Source organism: Pan troglodytes, chromosome 1, assembly GCF_028858775.2.
Source record: "Pan troglodytes isolate AG18354 chromosome 1, NHGRI_mPanTro3-v2.0_pri, whole genome shotgun sequence".
NCBI lineage: Eukaryota > Metazoa > Chordata > Mammalia > Primates > Hominidae > Pan > Pan troglodytes.
The window spans coordinates 218,687,234-218,714,797 of NC_072398.2; the positions used below are offsets into that span (position 1 = coordinate 218,687,234).

Consider the following 27,564-nt stretch of genomic DNA (forward strand, 5'->3'; position numbering starts at 1 on the left):
CGTGTGAGAGCAGATTCTACAATTAGTTGTGATCCTTCCCATTCATCTAAATGACTCCATAGCCAGTAATTGCTTTGGTTAGTGAGAGTGGCTAAATTTTGAATAGGAGACCTTAGAAAGTGTTTGCTTTGACTGGTGAAAGTACGTAACAAAATAAAATGTAGGCTTGATCATTTTGTGTTAATACAAAACAAAACCAAGTCTCAGTCAATGGAAGGAGATCAAATGGAGTTTTGTCCCATTTTCTTAAAAAAGCTGTCTACCATGTGATGATGTCTACTTGTAAGAAAGGCTTTGTTCCTTGGTTATCCTTAATTTTAAGTCACCTGGTATGGTCCCATCCAATGCTGCTCATGGGCAGATTTCCCTTGGTGTCATTTTAAAAGATGCAGTCCCTCTCCCTCTCCCCCTCCCCCTCCCCCTCCCCCTCCCTCTCCCCCTCCCCCTCCCCCTCCCTCTCCCCCTCCCTCTCCCCCTCCCTCTCCCCCTCCCTCTCCCCACGGTCTCCCTCTCTTTCCACGGTCTCCCTCTGATGCCGAGCCAAAGCTGGACTGTACTGCTGCCATCTCGGCTCACTGCAACCTCCCTGCCTGATTCTCCTGCCTCAGCCTGCCGAGTGCCTGCGATTGCAGGCGCGCGCCGCCAAGCCTGACTGGTTTTCGTATTTTTTTGGTGGAGACGGGGTTTCGCTGTGTTGGCCGGGCTGGTCTCCAGCTCCTAACCGCGAGTGATCCGGCAGTCTCGGCCTCCTGAGGTGCCGGGATTGCAGACGGAGTCTCATTCACTCAGTGCTCAATGTTGCCCAGGCTGGAGTGCAGTGGCATGATCTCGGCTAGCTACAACCTTCACCTCCCAGCTGCCTGCCTTGGCCTCCCAAAGTGCCGAGATTGTAGCCTCAGCCGGACCGCCACCCCGTCTAGGAAGTGAGGAGTGTCTCTGCTCAGCCGCCCATCGTCTGAGATGTGGGGAGTGCCTCTGCCCCGCCGCGACCCTGTCTGGGAGGTGGGGAGTGTCTCTGCCCGGCTGCCCTGTCTGGGAAGTGAGGAGCCCCTCCGCCCGGCAGCCACCCCATCTGAGAAGTGAGGAGCGTCTCCGCCCAGCAGCCGCCCCATCTGAGAAGTGAGGAGCCCCTCCGCCCGGCAGCCGCCCCGTCTGAGAAGTGAGGAGCCCCTCCGCCGGGCAGCCACCCCGTCTGGGAAGTGAGGAGCGCCTCCGCCCGGCAGCCGCCCTGTCTGAGAAGTGAGAAGCCCCTCCGCCCGGCAGCCTCCCCTTCTGGGAAGTGAGGAGCGTCTCCTCCCGGCAGCCACCCCATCCGGGAGGGAGGCGGGGGTTCAGCCCCCGCCCGGCCAGCCGCCCCGTCTGGGAGGGAGGTGGGGGTTCAGCCCCCACCCGGCCAGCCGCCCCGTCCTAGAGGGAGGTTGGGGGCGCCTCTGCCCGGCCGCCCCTTCTGGGAAGTGAGGAGCCCCTCTGCCCGGCCACCACCCCGTCTGGGAGGTGTACCCAACAGCTCATTGAGAACGGGCCATGATGACGATGGCGGTTTTGTGGAATAGAAAAGGGGGAAAGGTGGAGAAAAGATAGAGAAATCAGATTGTTTCTGTGTCTGTGTAGAAAGAAGTAGACATAGGAGACTCCATTTTGTTCTGTACTAAGAAAAATTCTTCTACCTTGGGATGCTGTTGAACTGTGACCTTGCCCCCAGCCCTGTGCTCTCTGGGGCATGTGTGGTGTCCACTCAGGATTAAATGGATTAAGGGTGGTGCAAGATGTGCTTTGTTAAACAGATGCTTGAAGGCAGCATGCTCGTTAAGAGTCATCACCACTCCCTAATCTCAAGTACCCAGGGACACAAACACTGCGGCAGGCTGCAGGGTCCTCTGCCTAGGAAAACCAGAGACCTTTGTTCACTTGTTTATCTGCTGACCTTCCCTCCACTATTGTCCTATGACCCTGCCAAATCCCCCTCTGCGAGAAACACCCAAGAATGATCAATTAAAAAAAAATAATAAAAAAATAAAAGATGCAGTCTCCAAATGGTAGGGCATGAAGGTCCAGTGATCATCAAAACCCTCCTTCACCAACTGGAAATAGGCTTTGAAAGGTCTTGCGGTACTGAGTCATATTGTTACTGAACGATGGGCTCACTCTCCTAAGTGCATAGAAAAGCAAAAAAGGCTGGGCATGGTGGCTGACACCTATATTTGCAGCACTTTAGGAGGCCAAGGCAGGCGGATCACAAGGTCAGGGGTTCGAGTCCAGCCTGGCCAATATGGTGAAACCCTGTCTCTATGAAAAATACACAAATTAGCTGGGTGTGATGACCCATGCCTGTAATCCCAGCTACTTAGGAGGCTGAGGCAGAAGAATCGCTTGTTCCTGTGAGGCAGAGGTTGCAGTGAACCGAGATTGCACCTCTGCACTCCAGCCTGGGTGACAGAGCAAGACTCCATTTTGGGAAAAAAAATTTATTAAGAGTTAACTGGGCTGGGCATAGTGGCTTATACCTGTAATCCCAGCACTTTAGGAGGCCAAGGTGGGCGGATCACAAGGTCAGGAGCTCCAGATCAGCCTGACCAATATGGTGAAACTCCCTCTCTATTAAAAATACAAAAATTAGCTGGGCATGGTGGTGCATGCCTGTAATCCCAGCTACTGGGGAGGCTGAGGCAGGAGAATCACTTGAACCCGGAAGGCCAATGTTGCAGTGAGCTGAGATCATGCCACTGCACTCCAGCCTGGGCAACAGAGTGAGACTCTGTCTCAAAGAAAAAAATAAAAATAAAAATAAAAAAGAGTTAACTGACAAGCAGATAGGAGACAAGTTCTAAACCTGTCTCCCCAATCTGGGGATGGTGGACCAAGCTTGCATCATCTTTCCAACTGGTTTCAGATGATGCCAGTTCAAACAGTCTGCCTGGCTGTGTTAATAGTTAAGAGGTTAAACCTTTTTCCCATCGGACATGCCTGAGCAATTTGGGCTTTGCGTCATCACCTGTAACAACTTAAGCAATGACTAATCTGTTGGAGTTGATCCTCTGGTTACATGATCAGAGCTAAAAAGTGCAGGGGATACATGAGGTTCTATTATCAAAGGCATAGGTTCTCCAGTAAATACTTAATTATCAGTGTTTCTGATTGCAGTTGGTGAAAATAAAATACCTTATGGGGGATCTGGCTGTGTTTTCCCATAGGGGGTGGTAAAAATTTCATTAAAGTAATCCAGTCTTGCTGGACATGATGGCTCACACCTGTAATCTCAGCACTTTGGGAAGCTGAGGCTGGCGGAACACTTGAAGCCAGGAGTTGACCAGCCTGGGCAACATGGTGAAACCCCATTATTTACTGAAAATACAAAAATTAGCTGGGTGTGGTGGTATACCTCTAATCCCAGCTACTTGGGAGGCTAATGCATGAGAATCACTTGAACCCAGGAGGCAGAGGTTGCAGTGAGCTGAGATAGCACCACTGAACTCCAGCCTGGGTAACAGAGACTCTGTCTCAAAAAAAAAAAAAAATTAACCCAGTCTCCTTTGTTAGTTTAGCTAATTTTAGTTTCAAGATACCATTTCTTCACTCGACCTTTGTAGGATGCCAAGGATAATGAAGTTAATGGTAGTGCCATTGGATCTGAAAAATCTTATCTGTGTGATCACCCGCCCAGTAAACGGAGTTCTCCTACCACTGGAGATTTCTCCAGAGACGCCCCAGAAAGGAAACACATTTTATAATCATTTATTCACTATGGCTGTGGCATCAGCCTTTCTAAAAAGGTAAGCTACAACCCATCCTGAAAACAGACACATAATCACAAGAATTGTAGCCTTTTTACATGGCTCGTTGTCATCATTGGTCCATGACATTCCCCTTTCTTGCAGCTATATGTGTGTATGTCTATCTATTCCTATCTCTATCTATACTTAATTTTTATTACCATAATTCACTTCCACTCCCCTTTCCATAGATAGCCACTCTACTCTTTGACCTAGCCTTGAATTTGCATGTGACCTCTTAGAATATAAGTATATAGCAAGTATTTAGAATATATACTTAAGATGGCCAAATAGGAACAACTCCAGTCTACAGCTCCCAGCATAAGTGATGCAGAAGACGGGTGATTTCTACATTTCCAACTGAGGTACCAGGTTCAACTCACTGGGGAGTGCCAGACAGTGGGTGCAGGACAGTGGGTGCAGTGCACCATGCGTGAGCTGAAGCAGGGCGAGGCATCGCCTCACCTGGGAAGCACAAGGGGTCAGGGAATTCCCTTTCCTAGTCAAAGAAAGGGGTTACAGATGGCACCTGGAAAATCAGGTCACTCCCACCCTAATACTGCGCTTTTCTAATGGGCGTAACAACTGCACACCAGGAGCTTATATCCCACACCTGGCTTGGAGGGTCCTGTGCCCACGGAGCCTTGCTCATTGTTAGCACAGCAGCCTGAGATCAAACTGCAAGGTGGCAGCGACGCTGGGGGAGGGGCCCCCACCATTGCCGAGGCTTGAGTAGGTAAACAAAGCAGCCCAGAAGCTGGAACTGGGTTGAGCCCACCACAGCTCAAGGAGGCCTGCCTGCCTCTGTAGACTCCACCTCTGGGGGCAGGGCACAGACAAACAAAAGAAAGCAATAACCTCTGCAGACTTAAATGTCCCTGTCTGACAGCTTTGAAGAGAGTAGTGGTTCTCCCAGCATGCAGCTTGAGATCTGAGAACGGGCAGACTCCCTCCTCAAGTGGGTCCCTGACCCCCGAGTAGCCTAACTGGGAGGCACCACCAAGTAGGGGCAGACTGACACCTCACACAGCTGGGTACTCCTCTGAGACAAAACTTCCAGACGAACGATCAGACAGCAGCATTTGCGGTTCACCAATATCCACTGTTCTGCAGCCTCTGCTGCTGATACCCAGGCAAACAGGGTCTGGAGTGGACCTCCAGCAAACTCCAACAGAACTGCAGATGAGAGTCCTGACTGTTAGAAGGAAAACTAACAAACAGAAAGGACATCCACACCAAAAACCCATCTGTACATCACCATCATCAAAGACCAAAGGTAGATAAAACCACAGAGATGGGCAAAAAACAGAGCAGAAAAACTGGAAACTCTAAAATTCAGAGTGCCTCTCCTCCTCCAAAGGAACGCAGCTCCTCACCAGCAATAGAACAAAGCTGGATGGAGAATGACTTTGATGATTTGAGAGAAGAAGGCTTCAGAAGATCGAACTACTCCGAGCTAAAGGAGGAAGTTCGAACCAATGGCAAAGAAGTTAGAAACTTTGGGGAAAAATTAGACAAATGGATAACTAGAATAACCAATGAAGAGAAGTTCTTAAAGGACCTGATGGAGCTGAAAACCATAGCATGAGAATTATATGATGAATGCACAAGCCTCATTAACCTACGCAATCAACTGGAAGAAAGGGTATCAGCGATGGAAGATGAAATGAATGAAATGAAGTGTGAAGAGAAGTTTAAAGAAAAAAGAATAAAAAGAAAAAAACAAAGCCTCCAAGAAATATGGGACTATGTGGAAAGACCAAATCTACGTCTGACTGGTGTACCAGAAAGTGATGGGGAGACTGGAACCAAGCTGGAAAACACTCTGCAGGATATTATCCAGGAGAACTTCCCCAATCTAGCAAGGCAGGCCAACATTCAAATTCAGGAAATACACAGAATGCCACAAAGATACTCCTTGAGAAGAGCAACTCCAAGACACATAATTGTCAGATTCACCAAAGTTGAAATGAAGGAAAAAATGTTAAGGGCAGCCAGAGAGAAAGGTTGGGTTACCCACAAAGGGAAGCCCATCAGACTATCAGCTGATCTCTTGGCAGAAACTCTACAAGCCAGAAGAGACTGGGGGCCAATATTCAACGTTCTTAAAGAAAAGTATTTTCAACCCCGAATTTCATATCCAGCCAAACTAAGCTTCATAAGTGAAGGAGAAATAAAATACTTTACAGACAAGCAAATGCTGAGAGATTTTTGTCACCACCAGGCCTGCCCTAAAAGAGCTCCTGAAGGAAGCACTAAACGTGGAAAGGAACAACCAGTACCAGCCACTGCAAAAACATGCCACATTGTAAAGACCATCAAGGCTAGGAAGAAACTGCATCAACCAACGAGCAAAATAACCAGCTAACATCATAATGACAGGAACAAATTCACACATAACAATACTAACCTTAAATATAAATGGGCTAAATGCTCCAATTAAAAGACACAGACTGGCAAATTGGATAAAGAGTCAAGACCCATCAGTGTACTCTATTCAGGAAACCCATCTCACGTGCAGAGACACACATAGGCTCAAAATAAAGGGATGGAGGAAGATCTACCAAGCAAATGGAAAACAAAAAAAGGCAGGGGTTGCAATCCTAGTCTCGGATAAAACAGACTTTAAACCAACAAAGATCAAAAGAGACAAAGAAGGCCATTACATAATGGTAAAGGGATCCATTCAACAAGAAGAGCTAACTATCCTAAATATATATGCAACCAATACAGGAGCACCCAGATTCATACTTTTTTTTTTTTTTTTTTTTTTTTTGAGCAGTAGCAAGATTTATTGCAAGGAGCGAAAGAACAAAGCCTCCACACTGTGGAAGGGGACCCGAGCGGGTTGCCCCACCCAGATTCATGAAGCAAGTACTTAGTGACCTACAAAGAGACTTAGACTCCCACACAATAATAATGGGAGACTTTAACACCCCACTGTCAACATTAGACAGATCAATGAGACAGAAAGTTAACAAGGATATCCAGGAATTGAACTCAGTTCAGCACCAAGCAGACCTAATAGCCATCTACAGAACTCTCCACCCCAAATCAACAGAGTGTACATTCTTTTCAGCACCACGCCACACCTATTCCAAAATTGACCTCATAGTTGGGAGTAAAGCACTCCTCAGCAAATGTAAAGGAACAGAAATTATAACAAACTGTCTCTCAGAACACAGTGTAATCAAACTAGAACTCAGGATTAAGAAACTCACTCAAAACTGCTCAACTACATGGAAACTGAACAATCTGCTCCTGAGTGACTACTGGGTACATAACGAAATGAAGGCAGAAATAAAGATGTTCTTTGAAACCAATGAGAACAAAGACACAACATACCAGAATCTCTGGGACACATTCAAAGCAGTGTGTAGAGGGTAATTTATAGCACTAAATGCCCACAAGAGAAAGCAGGAAAGATCTAAAATTGACAACCTAACATCACAATTAAAAGAACTAGAGAAGCAAGAGCAAACACATTCAAAAGCTAGCAGAAGGCAAGAAATAACTAAGATCAGAGCAGAACTGAAGGAAATCGAGACACAAAAAACCCTTCAAAAAATCAATGAATCCAGGAACTGGTTTTTTGAAAAGATCAACAAAATTAATAGACTGCTAGTAAGACTAATAAAGAAGAAAAGAGAGAGGAATCACATAGATGCAATAAAAAATGACAAAGGGGATATCACCACTGATCCCACAGAAATACAAGCTACCATCAGAGAATACTATAAACACCTCTATGCAAATAAACAAGAAAATCTAGAAGAAATGGATAAACTCCTCGACATACACACCCTCCCAAGACTATACCAGGAAGAAGTTGAATCTCTGAACAGACAAATAACAGGCTCTGAAATTGAGGCAATAATTAATAGCTTACCAACCAAAAAAAGTCCAGGACCAGATGGATTCACAGCCGAATTCTAGCAGAGGTAGAAGGAGGAGCTGGTACCATTCCTTCTGAAACTATTCCACTTAATAGAAAAAGAGGGAATCCTCCGTAACTCATTTTATGAGGCCAGCATCATCCTGATACCAAAGCCTGGCAGAGACACAACAAAAAATAGAATTTTAGACCAATATCCTTGATGAACATTGATGCAAAAATCCTCAATAAAATACTGGCAAACTGAATCCAGCAACACATCAAAAAGCTTATCCACCATGATCAAGTGGGCTTCATCCCTGGGATGCAAGCCTGGTTCAACATACGAAAATCAATAAACATAATCCAGCATATAAACAGAACCAAAGACAAAAACCACATGATTATCTCAATAGATGCAGAAAAGGCCTTTGACAAAATTCAACAACCCTTCATGCTAAAAACTCTCAATCAATTAAGTATTGATGGGACGTATCTCAAAATAATAAGAGCTATCTATGACAAACCCACAGCCAATATCATACTGAATGGACAAAAACTGGAAGCATTCCCTTTGAAAACTGGCACAAGACAGGGATGCCCTCTCTCACCACTCCTATTTAACATAGTGTTGGAAGTTCTGGCCAGGGCAATCAGGCAGGAGAAGGAAATAAAGGGAATTCAATTAGGAAAAGAGGAAGTCAAATTGTCCCTGTTTGCAGATGACATGATTGTATATCTAGAAAACCCCATCGTCTCAGCCCAAAATCTCCTTAAGCTGATAAGCAACTTCAGCAAAGTCTCAGGATACAAAATCAATGTGCAAAAATCACAAGCATTCTTATACACCACTAACAGACAAACGGAGAGTCAAATCATGAGTGAACTCCCATTCACAATTGCTTCAAAGAGAATAAAATAGCTAGGAATCCAACTTACAAGGGATGTGAAGGACCTCTTCAAGGAGAACTACAAACCACTGCTCAATGAAATAAAAGAGGATACAAACAAATGGAAGACTATTCCATGCTCATGGGTAGGAAGAACCAATATGGTGAAAATGGCCATGCTGCCCAAGGTAATTTATAGATTCAATGGCATCCCCATCAAGCTACCAATGACTTTCTTCACAGAATTGGAAAAAACTACTTTAAAGTTCATATAGAACCAAAAAAGAGCCCGCATTGCCAAGTCAATCCTAAGCCAAAAGAATAAAGCTGGAGGCATCATGCTACCTGACTTCAAACTATACTACAAGGCTACAGTAACCAAAACAGCATGGTACTGGTACCAAAACAGAGATATAGACCAACGGAACAGAACAGAGCCCTCAGAAATAATGCCGCATATCTACAACTATCTGATCTTTGACAAACCTGACAAAAACAAGAAATGGGGAAACAATTCCCTATTTAATAAATGGTGCTGGGAAAACTGGCTAGCCATAAGTAGAAAGCTGAAACTGGATCCCTTCCTTACACCTTATAGAAAAATTAATTCAAGGTGGATTAAAGACTTACATGTTAGACCTCAAACCATAAAAACCCTAGAAGAAAACTCATAGGTGTTCTCACTCGTAGGTGAGAATTGAACAATAAGAACACATGGACACACGAAGGGGAACATCACACGCTGGGGACTGTTGTGGGGTGGGGGGAGGGGGAAGGGATAGCAATAGGAGATATACCTAATGCTAAATGATGAGTTAATGGGTGCAGCACACCAACATGGCACATGTATACATATGTAACAAACCTGCACGTCGTGCACATGTACCCTAAAACTTAAAGTATAATAATAATGAAAAAAGAATATATACTTGCATTTTGTGTGTGTATTTATTTTAATCCACGTATATGCTCTAGTGGATGGTGCTACAGAAGAGGGCCTGACAATTAATTGTCCAGTCCCAGACACTGTGGAGAGTGAATGGACGTGTTGTTATAATTAATTGCTTTTTTTTGGAGATGGAGTCTCACTCTGTTGCCAGGCTGGAGAGCAATGGTTCGATCCAAACCATATCACAGGGGGTAATGCTGTCAGACAACGTATTTCTATTTCACTAGTAAAATTTCTTTGGAATAACAGATTTGGCAGTGAATATAAACATAGCAAACATTAGACCTGATGCTCTGGACCCCAACTCTTGCACAAGCCTGTGACTGTGGAGTTTTATTTGAAAGGATGAAAATGAGCAGCAGATTGCAGGGACTGGGACAGTATCATGTCACCGCCAAAGATGTTGACAAACAGACATTCCGTCATTCCAGTCCCACCACTTACAGACTGTCTGGCCTTGAAAATTTCTCCCTCTCTCTTTGAATCTGTCTCTTTCTCCATCAAATGTGTAGAAGGATAATCTCAATCTTCAGGTAAAAATGCTGAGTCCAAAGCATGGGGCATAATAAACCCTCCATAAATGTTGGCTACTTTTGTTGACATTCAAAGACAACAGGCATAATCAGGAAAACAGTTGAGGCCACAGGGGATAACTCAGCCCTAAGGCAGAGTCCTCTCCTGTGCCAGCCACTCCCTCTGCCAGGACACAAGCTTCACATCCACCCCAGGAAGAATTAAGAGCAAGTCCTGCTGACTCTGCCTCCAGGACGTCCCCATGCTGTCCATGGCCACTCAAGTGGACACCAGGACCTCCTGTCTGGACAGTGCAAGAATCTTCTGATGCATGTCCCTGCCCTCTGGTTATCCCCCCAGGGAACACGGTCCTCTCAGCCACCTCGGGGATGTGGAAAATAGGCTTCAAGTGGCCTCACAACCCTAACCCCAAACTGCCAATGACCCCTGAGTCACCCTTGCCCCTGGCTGCACCTCTCCAGTCTCATCTCCCTGAGTCAATTCACAACCTGCCACTTCAGACACTGGTCTTCTCATTCTCTCTGTGTTTCCCCTAAAGCACGTGAACTAGTCATTTTGTCCTTCTTGCTGGGGTCTGAGTCACTGGCCAGTCAAGGCCAAATGCTGGATCAATGAGACAGGAGGAGGCCAATGACTCCAGGCCCCAGGTGAGTGGAAGGGAGGCTTTTATGAACTGGGTGCTATCGAGAACCGCAGGCCCAGTGGGCATCCCTACAATGACCTCATGGTGTTTACATGTTTATGTGTGTGTGTGGTCAGCTAGGAAGTCACAGCTCTCCAGCATGGCTCCATGGCAGAGAAAAGTAAAATATCCCATGTCTCTAGCAGGGCAAGTTTCCCGTGAGTCCAGCAAGAAGACATGGGATCTGTGGAAAGGAGGCCTCTGGGAAAAACCCCACCTTTGAGGATAATGTTAAAAGCTGAACTTGAGACCCTGAGAATCCTATGTCCTTCCCACTCCCCGCAGGGCTTCTCTTGATCCGGCCCTGACTCCCAGATGCAGAAGCCCGGGGAGGAGCTGGGAGACAGGGAAACTTGCTGGGACGCTCCATGCATTTGTCTCTAAGAGGGTCCCCAAACCCAGGTGCCTGCAGCATCAGGGAGGCTCAGAGTTCCTGTGTCTGCCTGAAGGAAGCCTCATTTGCATGGATCCATGTAAGTTCTGAGATTCCTTCCCACACGTGGCCACCTGCAGGTGCCCCATAAATTCATCTTCCCAAGAAGAGCCAATGGGGATAGGCGAGGACCCCAAACCTGCTCCCAACCCCACATCCACAGGACGGAGAGGGATCACCTGAAGCACAGGCCGGGGGTGAGTCCTGACCCCACTGTCTCCTCCTAATCCCAGAGGGCAGTGGAGTGGCCACAGGCACCCCACCAACTCCTCCTGTACCCCAAGCCCAAGATGAACAAACTTCCCGACTCACTGGCCTATCCCAACTTAAAAAAAAGCAGGACAACTCTCCCAGGTGGAGAAGACACCAGCTGCCTCTGCGGTGCTGAGCCCAGGAGCAAGATGATCACTGTTCAAACTGCCTTGGCAAGTTGTTTCAAAGAAATAAAGCCCTTGGCTTCTCAGTGTTTTGAGTCACGTTGCACTTAGTAAATGTTCGTTTTACTAATGTTTTTCACTTCCCTGTATATTTATATTCAGCAGTGAGAGACCTCTTCATATTCCAACAAAAAGTGATTAAAGGATTTGGGACACCTGTGATTATCCCCATGGGTTATTATGATCGCTCTGCACCGCGCAGCCTGCACAGTCATTTTTCTGACCGGGACTGCAGTGCTGAGCCTGGTGTCCTCTGCTGAGTTCATTTTCCAGCTTCCTTGCATTTTATTCATCTTCCCTGGTAGCACCCGGAATTGCAGGAAGCAATCCCAGGTGCTCAGTGAAGGTCTTTGAATGAACCAAGGGGAGAGGATTCAGGGGGAGGCAGAGGGTGTGGGAGGAGTCACATGTGCCAGAATCTTCTCTTCAGACGTGTCACAGAGAGTCCCCTCCAGGCACTCTTGTTGGGTCTCAGTGCTGGACATTGGAGGACTTTTCTGACTGAGGATCATTGTGCCCTCTCTGGATCCACTGGAAAGCTCTGGGCAGCCACGTGAGCCTTGGTTTGACTTCCATCCTCCATGATTTTCCCTTTGCTTGTCAGAGGAGGTTTGGAATAACTTGGATGTCAGGGACTCTGAGCCAGACCCCATTCTCTTTCATTCCCTCCTGAAAAGCCCAGTCCTCACTGTCCCATAAGGCTCTGACCAGTGAAAAGATGGAGCTGCATGATTTCCAAAGAGAATCCTTTTCTTGGCCTCAAGCCACAGCTGCTTCCCTCTGACCTGCTGCTTGTCTTTGGATCCAGGATGGACACTCGCCACCCGCTCTTCCTCTCCTGGGACTCCCCACTCTCCTGACTCTGTGCCCCCTGGGGCAGGATGGGGCAGCCACTAAAACCTCATTCAGACCAGGGCACATAAAATGTCTTGGGAACTCACAGACCCAAGTCCAAGCCCCAGTGCCCCACGGTCTCAGACACAAGTCCCTGCCTTTCAGAGACACAGCTCTGTGAGAGCCAGAGAACCTGGCTGCCTGCTCTGCTGCCACCCCCTTCCTTCCCCTTTATTTCAGCCCCATCAGCTCCTCTGGTCACGCCCCTTCTTGGCCCCATTCCTACTTTCAGTCCCTCTGGCTCCGTCCAGCCCGGAGTGAGGGTGCAGACCTCCTCCCACCCCACGCTCTGAGCACCTCCCTCAGCATCAAGTGTCTGCTTTCAGGGTGACCTTGTCCTCAGACTTGACTGGAGGAAGAAAGAGAGGAAGCCCCTACTTTAGCTCACGATGTGCATGAATCTGACCTGGAATCAGACCCGGTTGAGGACCAGAGAAGGGCAACAGGGCCAGAACAGGGAGTTTGACTCTTAGAAATGCACAGAGAGTGAACAGCTCAGGCTAAGAAGAGACCTGACTTGGACAGAAACAGACTGACTGCATTCCAGGTGCAGCCTTGTCAGCTCTAAGGCTGAGTCAGGGGAGCCTGGGAAGGGATGGCCCCTGCACCGGAACATTTCCCAGGACCTCTTCTCAGCCTGGCACCCATAGGAAGACCAGAGGACTCAGGTTTCCTGCGTGCCAGGCAGGGTCACCCTCCAGCAGTCCAGTCCCAGGGGCCTCTTTAGGGCCAGAGCAGCAGCTGAGGAACTCCCTGCTTTATGGCTTCTCATGTTCACCAAAATAGCTCAATAGAATTTTGGGAGAATTCCTCAATGACTGCTCTGGGGTGAGGGTCTCCCAGCATTGTGGCCATGTTCTGTTGTTCAGGAGATTTGGGCTGAGGTATCCAGGATGCATAAAGAGATACCTGCCTTGACAGCTCAGGCTGGAGGAGGGAAACAGAAGCTCAGAAATATTCTAGAGACCCTGAGCAAGGGCCTGGGGGAGCTTTGGTATTCTGGTGGAGATTCTGTGAGTGGAGAAGGGGTCAGGTCATCTTCTCAGAGGGGCTCTGAAGGCTGCTCTGAGTTTGACAGCAGATGAGCACCTTGAGAAGAACAGGTGACAGGACATGGTAGAAATGCCCCCATGTGCGGGATTCTCAATGGGGTCCTGGGGATGGTGCTGGACCTTCTGAATTGGGCAGGAAGGGAAAGTTTGTCAATCAGTTCTTTTCAACATTTAGATTATTGAAATCCTTAGGGGATCCTCTAAGCCCCTCACCTGAGGGGTCTGTCCATCATTTGCTGCCTGAACACGGGCAGGTTCCTCTCCCTAGCCAAGTCTCAGGGTCACCACTTTAAAAATGGGGAATATAGCAACATGCCTTAGATTCCTCATGAGGGAGAGCTGAGATCTTGGATGAATGGTACCAGTCCCTGCTGTGCCTTGTGCATGCTCAATCAACAGAGACACTCAGGATGACCTTTGGTGCTGAGCTCACCCTCAGCCTCAGGCTCACAAAGTGAGGGCAGGTGAAGTAGAAGCCGCACTGAGCCCGTTTCAGTTTAACTCGATTGCACACATAGCAGGGCATTGATAGTGAGGTCAGAAATGTGGAGAAAGAACATTTACAGAAATATTCCATGATGGAGAACATCCTTCAAAGTACTGCAGTTTTGGAAGCCAGTGGCATCTCCGAGCTGTTTGGGTTTCATATGGAATGGGAGAGAAAGGCCTGGAGGACTTTCTGGAGGCGGGGGACGTTCTTGCTACTTTGTGCCCTAAAATAGCAGAAGAATGACTGTGTGATCCTGCTTAGGATGGGAGCCATCCCTGAACTTAGCAGATCTTTTAACATGAAATAGAGCTTCCAGGTTTTGTTGGGGAAATGTATTGTACATTTGCACACAATACAACCAGATGTGTGCACCGTTCTTAAAGACAGGAAGGCTGAGTTTCTCTCTCTTCCTTCCTTCCTTTCTTTCTTTCTTTCTTTCTTTTCTTTTCTTTTCTTTCTTTCTTTCTTTCTTTCCTTCTTTCTTTCTTTCTTTCTTTCTTTCATTTCCTTCCCTCCCTCCCTCCCTCCCTCCCTCCCTCCCTCCCTCCCTTCCTTCCTCCCTCCCTCCCTTCCTTCCTTCCTTCCTTCCTCTGGCATCTGCCCCAGCTCACATTCTCAGATTCCATCTTCCCAGGCTGATTTTCTGAGGCGAGCCCATCATTTTTGGGAGTAAACACGCTTTCCCTTGTAGTAGAGGCCAAGACTGTATCTGCCTCCTCTGCCCTTAAAGACAATGTCGTGTTTGAAGAGTCTGCACTGTCTCTTTTGTAATTATTCCCTTTTTAATTTTTAAACTCAATCTAGACAGAGTCTTTCAATCCTTCTGTGGAGATGCCCACAAAATACCCACCATGTTTTATGCTGTCTTGGTTCCTTTCCAGGATTCTATTAGAACACCCGGTCCCATCCTGCCCAGCCCCCACCTCACTTTGTCATTCTGTCCTGATTTCCTGCAGTGAAGCCTTGACCTTAGTCTTGTGATCAATCACACCCTCCGTGGTTCCCTTTTCAACCTGAACCCACATATGACCTGCCCTGTTATAAAACATAAAACCCAGGTGACCACTGGATAAAGGAGCTTTTTAATCCATTTTCTTAGGGTGGACATCACTGTCTTTTTAAAGCTGTTTTAACTGTCTTAACGAAACGTGTTGATAATTTCGATGTGGCCACAGATTTTTCCATAAAGATATCATCAGGTTTTGTTTTTTCTTTCTAATGCCAGGAACAGATTAAACCTTCCATGTCACTATGAAGGTCACATATTAGTCAAACTTCATCAGTGTTTGGGGAATAAATGAATTAATGAGTTTTGGACTTTCACCCTGTAATTTATTCTTTCACTTTCATAAATGCACATCTAATTTAATCAATGAATCAGAAGAAAGTGTAAAACTCAATCAGGATTAAGTAGGTGGAACTTCGGAATCTAATCAGGTATCACTTTCTGATTGGAAGCTGGTGATTGAGAAGGGGAGGGTGTGGTTAGAAACATCAATAAAAGCTCCTGAGTTTGCACAGGAGAGACCCAAAGCCCTGGTGCCTGGAACTACTGCTTGATTCTCTGAGAGATCCCAGCACCCTGCAAACTGAGTCCAGATCTGGTAAGTCACCACCTCCTTAGGAACATGCCCATCTGATCTGCAGCCAGCCAATCAGGGATGGTGACACGCAGCCCAAAGTGGCACAGAGAATTTCCTGTCTGTTTTTTCAATTAAACAGATGTAGGTTTTGATTTTTCCTCTAAATATAGTTTTGACTTCATCCCTCGAATTTTGATTTCTGCTTCATTTTTCTCATTTCAAAATTCTTATTGAAGCAGTTTTTTAAAAAAGATATTAACAATTTACAGTTGGATGAATTTTTATGTCTTGACATGTGAAGTTACTGGTTTCTGTGCCCTTCAGCTAGAGTTCACACACTTGGTAATATTGTGATTTTCTCGAGTCTTGTTCTGAACATGGGATTTATCTCTGCCCTTAGACTCTGTCCCTAAGTGGGTGATTGTGAGTATGTGGAAGGGATGTGTATTGGATCCTTCATCTGAGACTTAGTGTTTCCATCCGCACCTTCCAAGTGCTCTAGAATACTGCCACACTGCTTTTATAGTTTCTCTTATAATTTTTCAAAATAAAAACAAATGGCATTGATTTTAGGGAGTCACTTTAGTCTTCCCCAAGCATGCTAATTGTGTAAACTGAGAATGCAGGCTGTGTGGGGCCACAGGACAGTCATTCTCATTGTTTTTGGGTGGTAAGTAGCAAAAAAATTTCCCTCAAAAAGGTGGAGCTTAGCTTTCAGGATCCTGAGTGACAGATCCCAGTAATCCTGAGTTTCATTGGAGCAATGCATAGAAATTAATGGGCCACTGGCCACCTGGTCCCCTCCTTGGTGTTTGGAAGACATTCTTTGTGGTAGTCGCAGGGGCACAGATACAGATTTGTGGCCACCAAGTGCAGAATGGAATTGGGGGGAATTGAGGGCTTTTCCACCTCCACCAGAGCAATGAGATTAGCAATAGGAGAAGATGAGGTGATCGTATTTGGCCTTAGAGTGATGCCTTTTCTCTGGATTTGTCCTCTAGAGTTTTCCCTTGCAGATTCATCAAGATGAGCATCAGGGCCCCACCCAGACTCCTGGAGCTGGCAAGGCAGAGGCTGCTGAGGGACCAGGCCTTGGCCATCTCCACCGTGGAGGAGCTGCCCAGGGAGCTCTTCCCCACACTGTTCATGGAAGCCTTCAGCAGGAGACGCTGTGAAACCCTGAAAACGATGGTGCAGGCCTGGCCTTTCACCTGCCTCCCTCTAGGGTCCCTGATGAAGTCGCCTCATCTGGAGTCGTTAAAATCTGTGCTGGAAGGGGTTGATGTGCTGCTGACCCAAGAGGTTCGCCCCAGGTGAGGTGACCCAGGTGTCCAGGTGGGGAGGGCCCTTTTGTCCAGGGTAGGGACAGCTGTTTCAGGAGGAGGAGGGGCACAATGGAGGCCCAGAGGCTTCTGATGGTGCCAGTGAGGAAGCTCAGGAAGGCCTTGGCCATTGCCCAGCCCCTCTGGGAAAGGACTGCTCACCATGCAGGGTCCACTGGGGAAACAGAAACTTCTCTTCTAGTGGCTCTGAAAGCTACAGGCAATGGGGATGAGGCAAAATCCGGAGGGAAAAGGGGTTGGACAAAATCAGAGAGGGAAAAGTGGCAGAGAGGAGAACAGCTGATGTCTGGGATGTAAATAAAAGCTCAGGTCCTTGCCTTAGTTTGGAGCCTCTCTTCTCCTTTACCCACAGGCAGTCAAAACTTCAAGTGCTGGACTTGAGGAATGTGGATGAGAACTTCTGCGACATATTGTCTGGAGCTGCTGCATCCTTCCCGGAGGCTCCGAGTCAGAAGCAAACAGCAGATAACTGTCCAGGGACAGGCGGGCAGCAGCCATTCATGGTGTTCATAGACCTTTGTCTCAAGAACAGGACACTGGATGAATGCCTCACCCACCTCTTAGAGTGGGGCAAGCAGAGAAAAGGCTTACTGCATGTGTGTTGCAAGGAGCTGCAGGTTTTTGGAATGCCCATCCACAGTATCATAGAGGTCCTGAACATGGTGGAGCTTGACTGTATCCAGGAGGTGGAAGTGTGCTGCCCCTGGGAGCTGTCCATTCTTGTCAAGTTTGCCCCTTACCTGGGCCAGATGAGGAATCTCCGCAAACTTGTTCTCTTCAACATCCATGCATCTGCCCGCATTCCCCCAGACAACAAGGGGCAGTTCATTGCCCGATTCACCTCTCAGTTCCACAAGCTGGACTATTTCCAGAATCTGTTTATGCACTCTGTCTCTTTCCTCGAAGGCCACCTGGACCAGCTGCTCAGGTGAGGAAGGATGGTGAGCTTTCTCTTCAGACCACAGCAGAGCCTTTCTTTGTTACAGTAAACACCAGTGGGTATGCACTGTGAGCCTGTGAGGAAGTAAGAGTGAGGGGACACTAGAATATCCATGCATTATCCTGTTGGTGGCTCTGTCCTGATATGGGTATCACACGACCATCCCAATAAAGTCAGAGGGATCTCCTGGGCTAGATGCTATAGAGAAGGTGCCAAGCTAGGAAGCTAGCTACTACAGGGTTTAGATCTGATGAGAGTTCATTTGTGAATTCCTCCTGAGGATGTGTGTCTAAGTTAAGATGATGGGAAATAGGGAGGTGAAGAGGGCACTAAAGAAGAGAATGCCCATCACACTCCTATATTTTAAAATATGAGGTCTATCCTCACCTGCCTAGTGAACAGGCAAAATCCTGTGTTTCCCTGTCAGCACCCTGTTTTGAGCTCCAGGTCGGTAATTAATGTATTGAAATACATGATGATAGAATAGAGGGCGAGGGAGCAGGAGTGAAGAATGGTAAAAGTGATAGATAGTTTGCTGATGGTACAGGCATGTCAGGGTCCCCCGCAACCTGGTCACCCCAGCTGATGTTGCAGGATCCTGCCTGGGTTTGTCATTTATGCCTGTGTCTCCATCGGGCTCCTGTGGCCCAGAGATGTGGTTTTCTACCTGACAGATTGGGACTGCACTGAAGGAACAGAGTCTCCATTCCCAAACCCCAGGTGCTGACTATCCTCAGATGAGCAGAGCAGCCCTGGGTTATGGAGAGCGTCATCTCTCACCCTGAAGTCATCCCCACCTCTCTCCTCTAACTCCTTCTTGTTCTCTCCCAGGTGTCTCCAGGCCCCCTTGGAGATGGTCGTTATGACCGACTGCCTGCTGTCACAGTCGGACTTGAAGCATCTCTCTTGGTGCCCGAGCATCCGTCAATTAAAGGAGCTGGACCTGAGGGGCGTCACACTGACCCATTTCAGCCCTGAGCCCCTCGCAGGTCTGCTGGAGCAAGTTGTGGCCACCCTGCAGACCCTGGACTTAGAGGACTGTGGTATCATGGATTCCCAACTCAGCGCCATCCTGCCTGTCCTGAGCCGCTGCTCCCAGCTCAGCACCTTCAGCTTCTGTGGGAACCTCATCTCCATGGCTGCCCTTGAGAACCTGCTGCGCCACACCGTCGGGCTGAGCAGGCTAAGCCTGGAGCTGTATCCTGCCCCTCTGGAGAGTTATGACACCCAGGGTGCTCTCTGCTGGGGGAGATTTGCTGAACTTGGGGCTGAGCTGATGAAGACACTGAGGGACTTAAGGCAGCCCAAGATCATTGTGTTCTGCACCGTCCCCTGCCCTCGCTGTGGCATCAGGGCCTCCTATGACCTGGAGCCCAGTCACTGCCTCTGCTGAATGCCTGCCATCAGGGTGGATATATTTCAAGCTTTCTTCTGGTCATTTTGCAGCTGAAACCTAGGCCATGAGTGCATGTTAAAGGGAGCACAGACCCATCGTTTCAAATGCCTCCTCAGTGTGAATGGGAAAGGAATGAGGATGCAGGAGGGGCAGGACTGGGGGAAAAGTTGACTTGGAGTGGATGGGCTCTTTAGAGACCTGTGTCCCAGAGAATCAGAAATGGGAATCTGAATTGCTAGAGTGAGAATCGGGGAGGAGAGACACATGAGAGGGTTACCCCTGCACAGATGGTTGTAAAGTAACAGTCAGAAATAAAGGGAAACTGAGTGGAAACTGTCTGGTGTCCTCCATAATTGCTTAACATGGCTTAACAATTAAACAATTTAAACCTAAAAAAGTCCAGTTACTGATCAAGCTAATAAGGCACTGATTTGTCTGTGACTGATGAGGTTCAGCTCCTGGAAATCAAGCCATCAAAATGGAATTTGATCATTTGGATCAATTCCCTCCTTTTCTTTTCTTCTCTCTGTGCATCTGTTACCTTCTTGCTATTCTCTGTGCCTATTTAATGGGTTAATACACATGAGAGACGCACACAGGGCCTGAAGCATTCTAAGTGTAAAGTGAGTGTCAGCCCCTGAAGTTAAGCCCCTTCAGGTGCCCTCATTCTGTCCCAATGCCAAGACCCTGTTCACTCTCAATGGGTGGATTCAGAGCTCTCAGTTCCTGACTGTTACCTGTGCTGGGAAAGGACTTCACTGCCCAAGGCGTGGCCCTGCCCTGGAAGGAGAGCTCCACACTGTATGAGCAGGAGCCTCAGGGCATCATTAACCCATGCCTGTCATGGTGGGTAGCGGCCCTTGCTGAATTAAAGTAGTTGTGGCCAATAAAGACATCCAAATTCCCTTTTAGCAAAATGCTGACATTACGGAGGCATATAATACCTATAACATCAATGAAAGACCTTTTCTTAACTCCTCCTTTTTCTCCCTGTGAAGGAAGACTAGTGCATGGTAGTAGGAATCACACATCCTTAGAGGGTGGATAATGATCAAGTGCCTGTGGGTAATTAATGACCGCACCTGTGCTGAGGGACCCTACACAAAGGGCACCTAAGTGTAGAACCCTGCCGAGGACTCAGGGGCTGGTGCTGTTGGGCACGAAACAGCCAAGAGGCTCAGTTTCCCTGTAAAATGAAGATGATGATGCCACCACCCTATGAGACTATCGTAGGACCCAATGAGACGGTGCACGGCCAGGACTTGGAATGGGGCCTGGCATACAGTAAGAGCTCAATACATGCATCTTGTTCTTTTTTTTCCCGTCCTAATAGAAGTCCCAGCATTCTTCACACTTCAATCTCACCTTCTATTCCTGATAACAGGGAGGCAGCAGAAACCCAGGGCAGGCAATTGGACTCAACTTCTACATGCCACTACCACTTAATCATGATTCCCCCAAACAGCAGAGCCTCAGCAGCCAGCAGAGGGTGCGATGGGTGAGGCAGGACTGAGTTCATCTCTAGTGATCATGAGATAAAAATTTCCAACCCATGAGACTCATGTGCCATCTGCTGGTTGCTCAGACCATCTGGTGTAATTTATTGATGCAAACAGGGTGATATTGAGTGGTATCTCCAAAAATCTGCTGTTATGTAAATGTTTATAGAGAATAAATATTGTGATTTATATATAACACATTTATACATATTGAATATATATATTGAAATTTTAACTTATAATGGCAATTTGGTATTTTAAAGTATGTAGTGCAATATTTTAAAAATGTCTGTGGGCCAGGCACAGTGGCTCACGCCTGCAATCCCAGCACTTTGGGAGGCCAAGATGGGTGGATCACAAGGTCAGGAGATCGAGACCATACTGGCTAACACAACGAAACCCCGTAGCTACTAAAAATGCAATTAATTGGCCGGGTGTGGTGGTGGGCACCTGTAGTCCCAGCTACTCAGGAGGCTGAGGTAGGAGAATGGCGTGAACCCAGGAGGCAGAGTTTGCAGTGAGCCGAGAGTGTGCCACTGCACTCCAGCTTGCGGGACAGAGTGAGACTCCATCTCAAAAAAAAAAAAAAAAAAAAGAAAGAAAGAAAAAAATGAAAATGTCTGTGTTGGTCTGGGCAGCACATATACTAAAACTGGAATGATACAGAGAAGATTAGCATGGCCCTTGCACAAGGATGACATGTAAATTCGTGACACGTTCCATATTTTTCAGGAAACAACAGATGCTGGAGAGAATGTTCAGAAATTAGGCATGCTTTGACACTGTTGGTGGGAGTGTAAATTAGTTCAACCTTTGTGGAAGACAGTGTGGCAATTCCTCAAGGATCTAGAACTAGAAATATCATTTGACCCAGCAATCCCATTACTGGGTATATACCCAAAGGATTATAAATCATTCTACTATAAACGCACATGTACACATATGTTTACTGTGGCACTGTTCATAATAGCAAAGACTTGGAGCCAAACCAAAAGCTCTTCAGTGATACACTAGATAAAGAAAATATGGCACATATACACCATTCAATACTATGCAGCCATAAAAAATGATGAGTTCAGGTCATTTTCAGGGACATGGATGAAGCTGGAAATCATCATTCTCAGCAAACTAACACAAGAACAGAAAACCAAATACCACATGTTTTCAGTCATAAGCGGGAGTTGAACAATGAGAACACATGGACACAGGGAGGGGAACATCATACACCAGCGACTGTCGGGCAGTGGGGGTGTTGGGGAGGGATAGCCTTAGGATAAATACCTAGCGTAGATGACGGCTTGATAGGTGCAGCAAACCACCATGGCATATGTATCGCTATGTATCCCTATGCACATTCTGCACATGTATCCCAGAACTTAAAGTAGATTTAAAAAATGCTTAATGCGGTTTTGAGTCTCAAATAAAATGACACCTTCAAAACTGATTTTGAAGATCAATGAATAAGAAATGCTCTTATTTAAAAATATTTAAATTTATACAATTTTGGAGCTGGAAGGAAGTGCAATATTTTTAGGGAAATATGATTTATTTTCTGAGAGCAGTTATAAGGTCACAGTGAAGTTGAGCAGAAAGTAGAGCATTCCCACATACTTCATGACCCCACTCTAACACGGACTCCTAAAGGATCAACGTCCTGCCCCAGCATGGTCCATTTGTTCCAATGCATGAACCACACGAACCATCCTTATCACCCAAAGTTCATAATTAACATTAAGGGTTCACATCTGGTGCTGTATATTCTATGAGCTCTGATGAATTGATGATGACAAGTATTCACCCTTATAGCATCATGCAGAGTAGCTTCAGTGCCCTAAAAATCACCTGTTCTCTTTCTATCCATCCCACTGTACCCTGACTCCTGGCCCCCCCAGACTTTCTACTGTGTCCATAGATTTGCCTTTTCCAGAATGTCATGTGGCCTTTTCATGTTGGTTTCTTTCACATGGTTATGTGCATTTACTTTTTTTTAAGTCTTTTAGGACTTAATAATCTACACTGTCAGGATGTGCTACAGTATATACATCCATTTATCTGCTGAAGAACATGTTGGTCCCTATTAAGTTTTGTCTATTGTGAATGTAGTGGTTAAAAACATCCAGGTTTTAGGTTTTCTCATTTGGGTAAGTGCCAAGGAGCGTGGCTGCTGGGCCATGTGCCTAGGTTGTGTTTGATAATGATTTTTTTCCTGGACAATCTCATGTGGTAGACAGAGATTGCTTCTTCAAGGGGAGGGACTGTGTCTCTGTCACCCTGTGGTCCCACAGCAGAGCATGGAGCCTGGCAGGTGGCTGTAAATGCTTATTGATCACATAGTGCTTAGAAATCACTTTATAGCCACTACAATGCAAATGTCGGGCAGTCAACATGAGCTGCCACCAATAATATAAACACGTTGAATATGGATGAAGTCACCCTCCTTTTGCCGGGGTCACTACCTGTGTGTCACGGCAGTGCCGTCATCACATGGATGAACTTCATGTGTTTTTTATAGATTTCCCCCCATGTAATACAGGACACAGTCTTTAAACAAAGAGTCACCAGGGTTCCTGATGGCCACTGGCCTGAGTCTGTCCCCTTGGAACTAAGGGCCCTCATAACTGCACTTACCTACCACAGGCGTCCCTGTAAGCACCACTAGAGGGCGAGCATCTTCACCAAACCTGATGGACCCAAGAAGTCTGACCTGAATGTCTCCCCGCTAGGCAGGGGTCCTCAGAGGCATCTTCTATCCAGTCCAGATGGAGGGAACTGGAAGAGTCTCCTCAAACCCAGGACCAACAAAGAGATTCCCTCCAAGATCCCAATTAGGGAGCCAGGACAGGGACTGAGAGGGAACAGGGAAGGGAAGTCACCATAGGTCCCAAAACCTGGAACTGATGGAGAAGGTCCCCTCCAGAAACTGTTTGGGGAGAACCAGCTGGGAAGAATTAAAGTCTCTGAGATCTTCCACCTAAGAGCTGGACATCTGAATTCAGGAAGACTTACCCGAGGCCTTCCCATGGCGCAATCGAGAAGAGCTCACGGGGCTCTTGCCAGTGCAGGATGCATTGGTTCTGGAGGCATCAGGAAGAGATCGGAGGTCCCCTTTGAATCCCACTTCTAACACCAATGAGGTCCACTAAAAATTATGGGGTCTATAGATTTAGAAAAAAGGAGCGTAATTTCTTCTAAAGGTTTACAACCTGCTCGCTGGGAAATGGGCCTCCAGGCAGGACCTGAGGCAAGCGTTTGGAGGGAGGGAAGGTGACGCAGGAATCTATGCTGAAGCTGTAGGCCGCCAAGTGTGCATATTCAGCAGGTTATTGGAGCAGCTATGAAAATTCACAGGGCGGGGGATGCATGCATGTATGGTGAGCAAATATACATGTCACATACGTCCCAGGTTCACCTGGTGGTTGAGGCTTTACATTTAAATGCATTATAATTAGGTTCTCTGCATCCAAAGGTGAAGTTGGGACATGAAGGTCCCCAATTCCTAACTAAAGGGCCTGGGGAGTCACCTTCTACAAATCACAAAGTCCCCTCAGAGGGGGTTTATTTAACCCTATATAAAGTGGCTTGAGGCTGAGCGCAGTGGTTCACGCCTGTAATCCCAGCACTTTGGGAGGCCAAGGCAGGCAGATCACTTGAGGTCAGGAGTTGGAGACCAGCCTGACCAACTTGGAGAAACACCGTCTCCACTAAAAATACAAAATTACCTGGGCATGGTGGTGCATGTCTGTAATCCCAGCTACTCGGGAGGCTGAAGCAGGAGAATCGCTTGAACGCAGGAGACGGAGGTTGTGGTGAGCTGAGATCACACCATTGCACTGCAACTGGGGCAACAAGAGCAAAACTCGGTCTCAAAATCCATAAATAAATAAATAAATAAATAAATAAATAAATAAATAAAATAAAGCGGCTTGTTTTCCAGCCTGACTCAGGGTAGCCCAGAGTCCTCTGATGGTGCTGGTGAGGAAGCTCAGGGAGGCTTTGGCCATTGTCCAGATCCTCAGAGAAAGGACTGCTCACCATACAGGGTCCACTGTGGGAACAGAAACCTGCTTTTTCCCAGTGGAAGGTAAAGGGACTAGAAGTGGGGAGCAGTATGAATCAAAAGAGAAACCGGACTGAGAAAAGTCAGAGAGAGAACAGGGAGCAATGAGAATGAAAGCAAAAGTCAGGGATGGCTCCTTCTAAATTCTGAGCTTCTCCCTTACTTTACCTATAGGAGGTGGAAACTTCAAGTGCTGGACTTGCTGGATGTTGATGAGAATGTCTGGGCCGGATGGCCTGGAGGCTAGGCCCTGTCCTCCTCCCCAGAGGCCATGGGTAAGAGGCAGACAGCAGAGGAATATCCAAGGATGGGAGAGCACCAGCCCTTAAAGGTGTTCATAGACGTCTGCCTCAAGGAAACACCCCAAGATGAATGCCTGAGATACCTCTTCCAGTGGGTTTACCAAAGGAGAGTTTTAGTACACCTGTGCTGTAGTAAGTTGGTGAATTATCTAACACCCATTAAATATCTTAGAAAGTCATTGAAAATAGTCCACCTGAATAGTATTCAGGAGCTGGAAATTCACAACATGTCCTGGCTGCATCTGATAAGAAAGCTTCATTGTTACCTGAAGGAGATGAAGAATCTTCGCAAACTCATTTTCTCCAGGTGCTATCATTACACGTCAGACAATGACCTCGAGGAATGGTTACTCACCAAATTCAGCCTGTGTTCCTCAGGCTGGAACACCTCCAATTGCTTAAAGTAAAATTGATCACCTTCTTCAGTGGGCACCTGGAACAGCTGATCAGGTGAGAAAGGATCGTGCACTTTCTCTGTAGACCACAACACAGCCTTTTTTTGTTACAGCAAACGCTAGAAGGCATAACTTTTGTGTCAGCCAGTGGCGACATCACAGTGAAGGGGACACCAGAATATCAACACATTGTCCCATTCAGTGCTCCATGTTCTGGAGTGGCTATCACAGGATCTCTGCAATGAGGGCAGCGGGGTCACCTGGGGTAGAGGCTAGAGAGCTACATCATGTACAAGCCAGGTAGTGGGGGTTTCAGCTCTACTGGGGGGTGCATATGTGAATTTCTCGTTACAAAGTGTGTTTCAAGTTGATATGATATAAAAGAGGTAATACAGGAGGGTATGAAAGGAGGGATAGCGCATCAAACCTGTGCATTTCACAGTAGAATCTCTGTCCTCACCAGCTTAGTGATCACAAATGATCCTGCCTCTAATTCCCTGTCTGTAAAAGGTTGTTTTGAACCCCAGGAAAGGTAACTGACATGGGAAATGTGTGCTTCTTGAACGGAGGCTGAGGGAGTAGGCGTGAGAGTGGTAAAAAGTGACAGTTGGTTTGCAGATGCAGGCATGTCAGGGAGCCCCTGCCGACATGTAGCCCTAGCTGATGACCCTAGACCTTACTCAGTTGAGTTCTTCGTGCACATCTCCCACTGAGTACCTGTGGCCCAGAGATGAACATTTCTGCTAAAAGATGAAGAAAAGAGGCTTTAGTGATGTGATTTTGTGGCCTTGAACCAATCACACAAGCAATGGTGAAAGGATCGAGGCTAAACTAGGACTGCCCCTGAATGATCAGAGTCCTCATCACACAGCAACTTGCATGTGGACCATCATCATATGATGGGAATAAACTTGTGTTTGGGTGAAGCAGACGTTTCCCTTTCAGTTATTCCCCACCACCTTCATCTAACTGGTATCACTGCCCAGAACTAACTTCTTGATCTCCACAGGTGCCTCCAGAACCCCTTGGAGAACTTGGAGTTAACTTGTGGCTACCTATTGGAAGAGGACATGAAGTGTCTCTCCCAGTACCCAAGCCTCGGTTACCTAAAGCATCTGAATCTCAGCTACGTGCTGCTGTTCCGCATCAGTCTTGAACCCCTCGGAGCTCTGCTAGAGAAAATTGCTGCCACTCTCAAGACCCTCATCTTGGAGGGCTGTCAGATCCACTACTCCCAACTCAGTGCCATCCTGCCTGGCCTGAGCCACTGCTCCCAGCTCACCACCTTCTACTTTGGCAGAAATTGTATGTCTATGGGCGCCCTGAAGGACCTGCTGTGCCACACCAGTGGGCTGAGCAAGTTAAGCCTGGAGACATATCCTGCCCCTGGGGAGAGTTTGAATTCCTTGGTTCGTGTCGATTGGGAGATCTTCACCCCACTTCGGGCTGAGCTGGTGTGTACACTGAGGGAAGTCAGGCAGCCCAAGAGGATCTTCACTGGTCCCACCCCCTGCCCTTCCTGTGGCTCATCACCGTCTGAGGAACTGGAGCTCCATCTTTGCTGCTAGGGAAGGCGTGCCTAGCGGGGTAGAGAAATCCAAAGTTCTCTTCTAGGCACTTGGACACTAAAATCTAGTATGTAGGTGCAAGTTATGCTTGTTTTTTCTTATTTCCTTTTTAAATAATTCTAAAATTTTATTAAAGAACATTTGAGACAGGGTTTCGCTCCGTTGCCCCAGCTGGTCTGAAACTGCTGGGCACATGGGATTCTCCTGCCTTGGCCTCCTAAAGTGCTAGTATTACTGGCATGAGTGATTGTGACCAGGCCACATGCAACTTACAGGAAGCACAGAATTCTTTGCTTCAGGCAGGTGCTCAGTATGAGGGAAAAAAGATAACAGCAGGGGGCAAGACTAGAGGAAAATGTTGAGGTGGAGTCAATGAGACCTTACGGGACCCATGTCCTACAGAGTCAGAAAGAGAAGCTAAAGTTCTACAGTGATGAGAATGTTATCCCTGCAGGGACGGTTACCAAGGAATATCA

General features: G+C 47.1%; 2 protein-coding genes and 1 non-coding gene across 3 annotated transcripts; all 3 read left to right on the top strand.

Annotated features, from left to right (window-relative positions):
* Positions 1-11,953: 11,953 nt before the first annotated feature.
* LOC129135421 (PRAME family member 8-like) lies at positions 11,954-19,578 on the top strand. The gene is made up of 4 exons (XM_054679351.1): positions 11,954-15,609; positions 16,590-16,901; positions 17,284-17,859; positions 18,703-19,578. The coding sequence occupies exons 2-4, from the start codon at positions 16,615-16,617 to the stop codon at positions 19,262-19,264; spliced, it is 1,425 nt and encodes a 474-aa protein (XP_054535326.1). The 5' UTR covers positions 11,954-15,609; positions 16,590-16,614; the 3' UTR covers positions 19,265-19,578.
* Positions 19,579-21,388: 1,810 nt separating this feature from the next.
* Positions 21,389-21,495, top strand: LOC112207701 (U6 spliceosomal RNA). The gene has a single exon (XR_002942144.1). It is a non-coding gene; the product is annotated as a U6 spliceosomal RNA (small nuclear RNA).
* A 4,426-nt stretch (positions 21,496-25,921) lies between these two features.
* LOC129143171 (PRAME family member 14-like) lies at positions 25,922-27,088 on the top strand. Its single transcript, XM_054678058.1, has 2 exons — positions 25,922-26,052; positions 26,530-27,088. The coding sequence occupies exons 1-2, from the start codon at positions 25,922-25,924 to the stop codon at positions 27,086-27,088; spliced, it is 690 nt and encodes a 229-aa protein (XP_054534033.1).
* Positions 27,089-27,564: the final 476 nt, after the last annotated feature.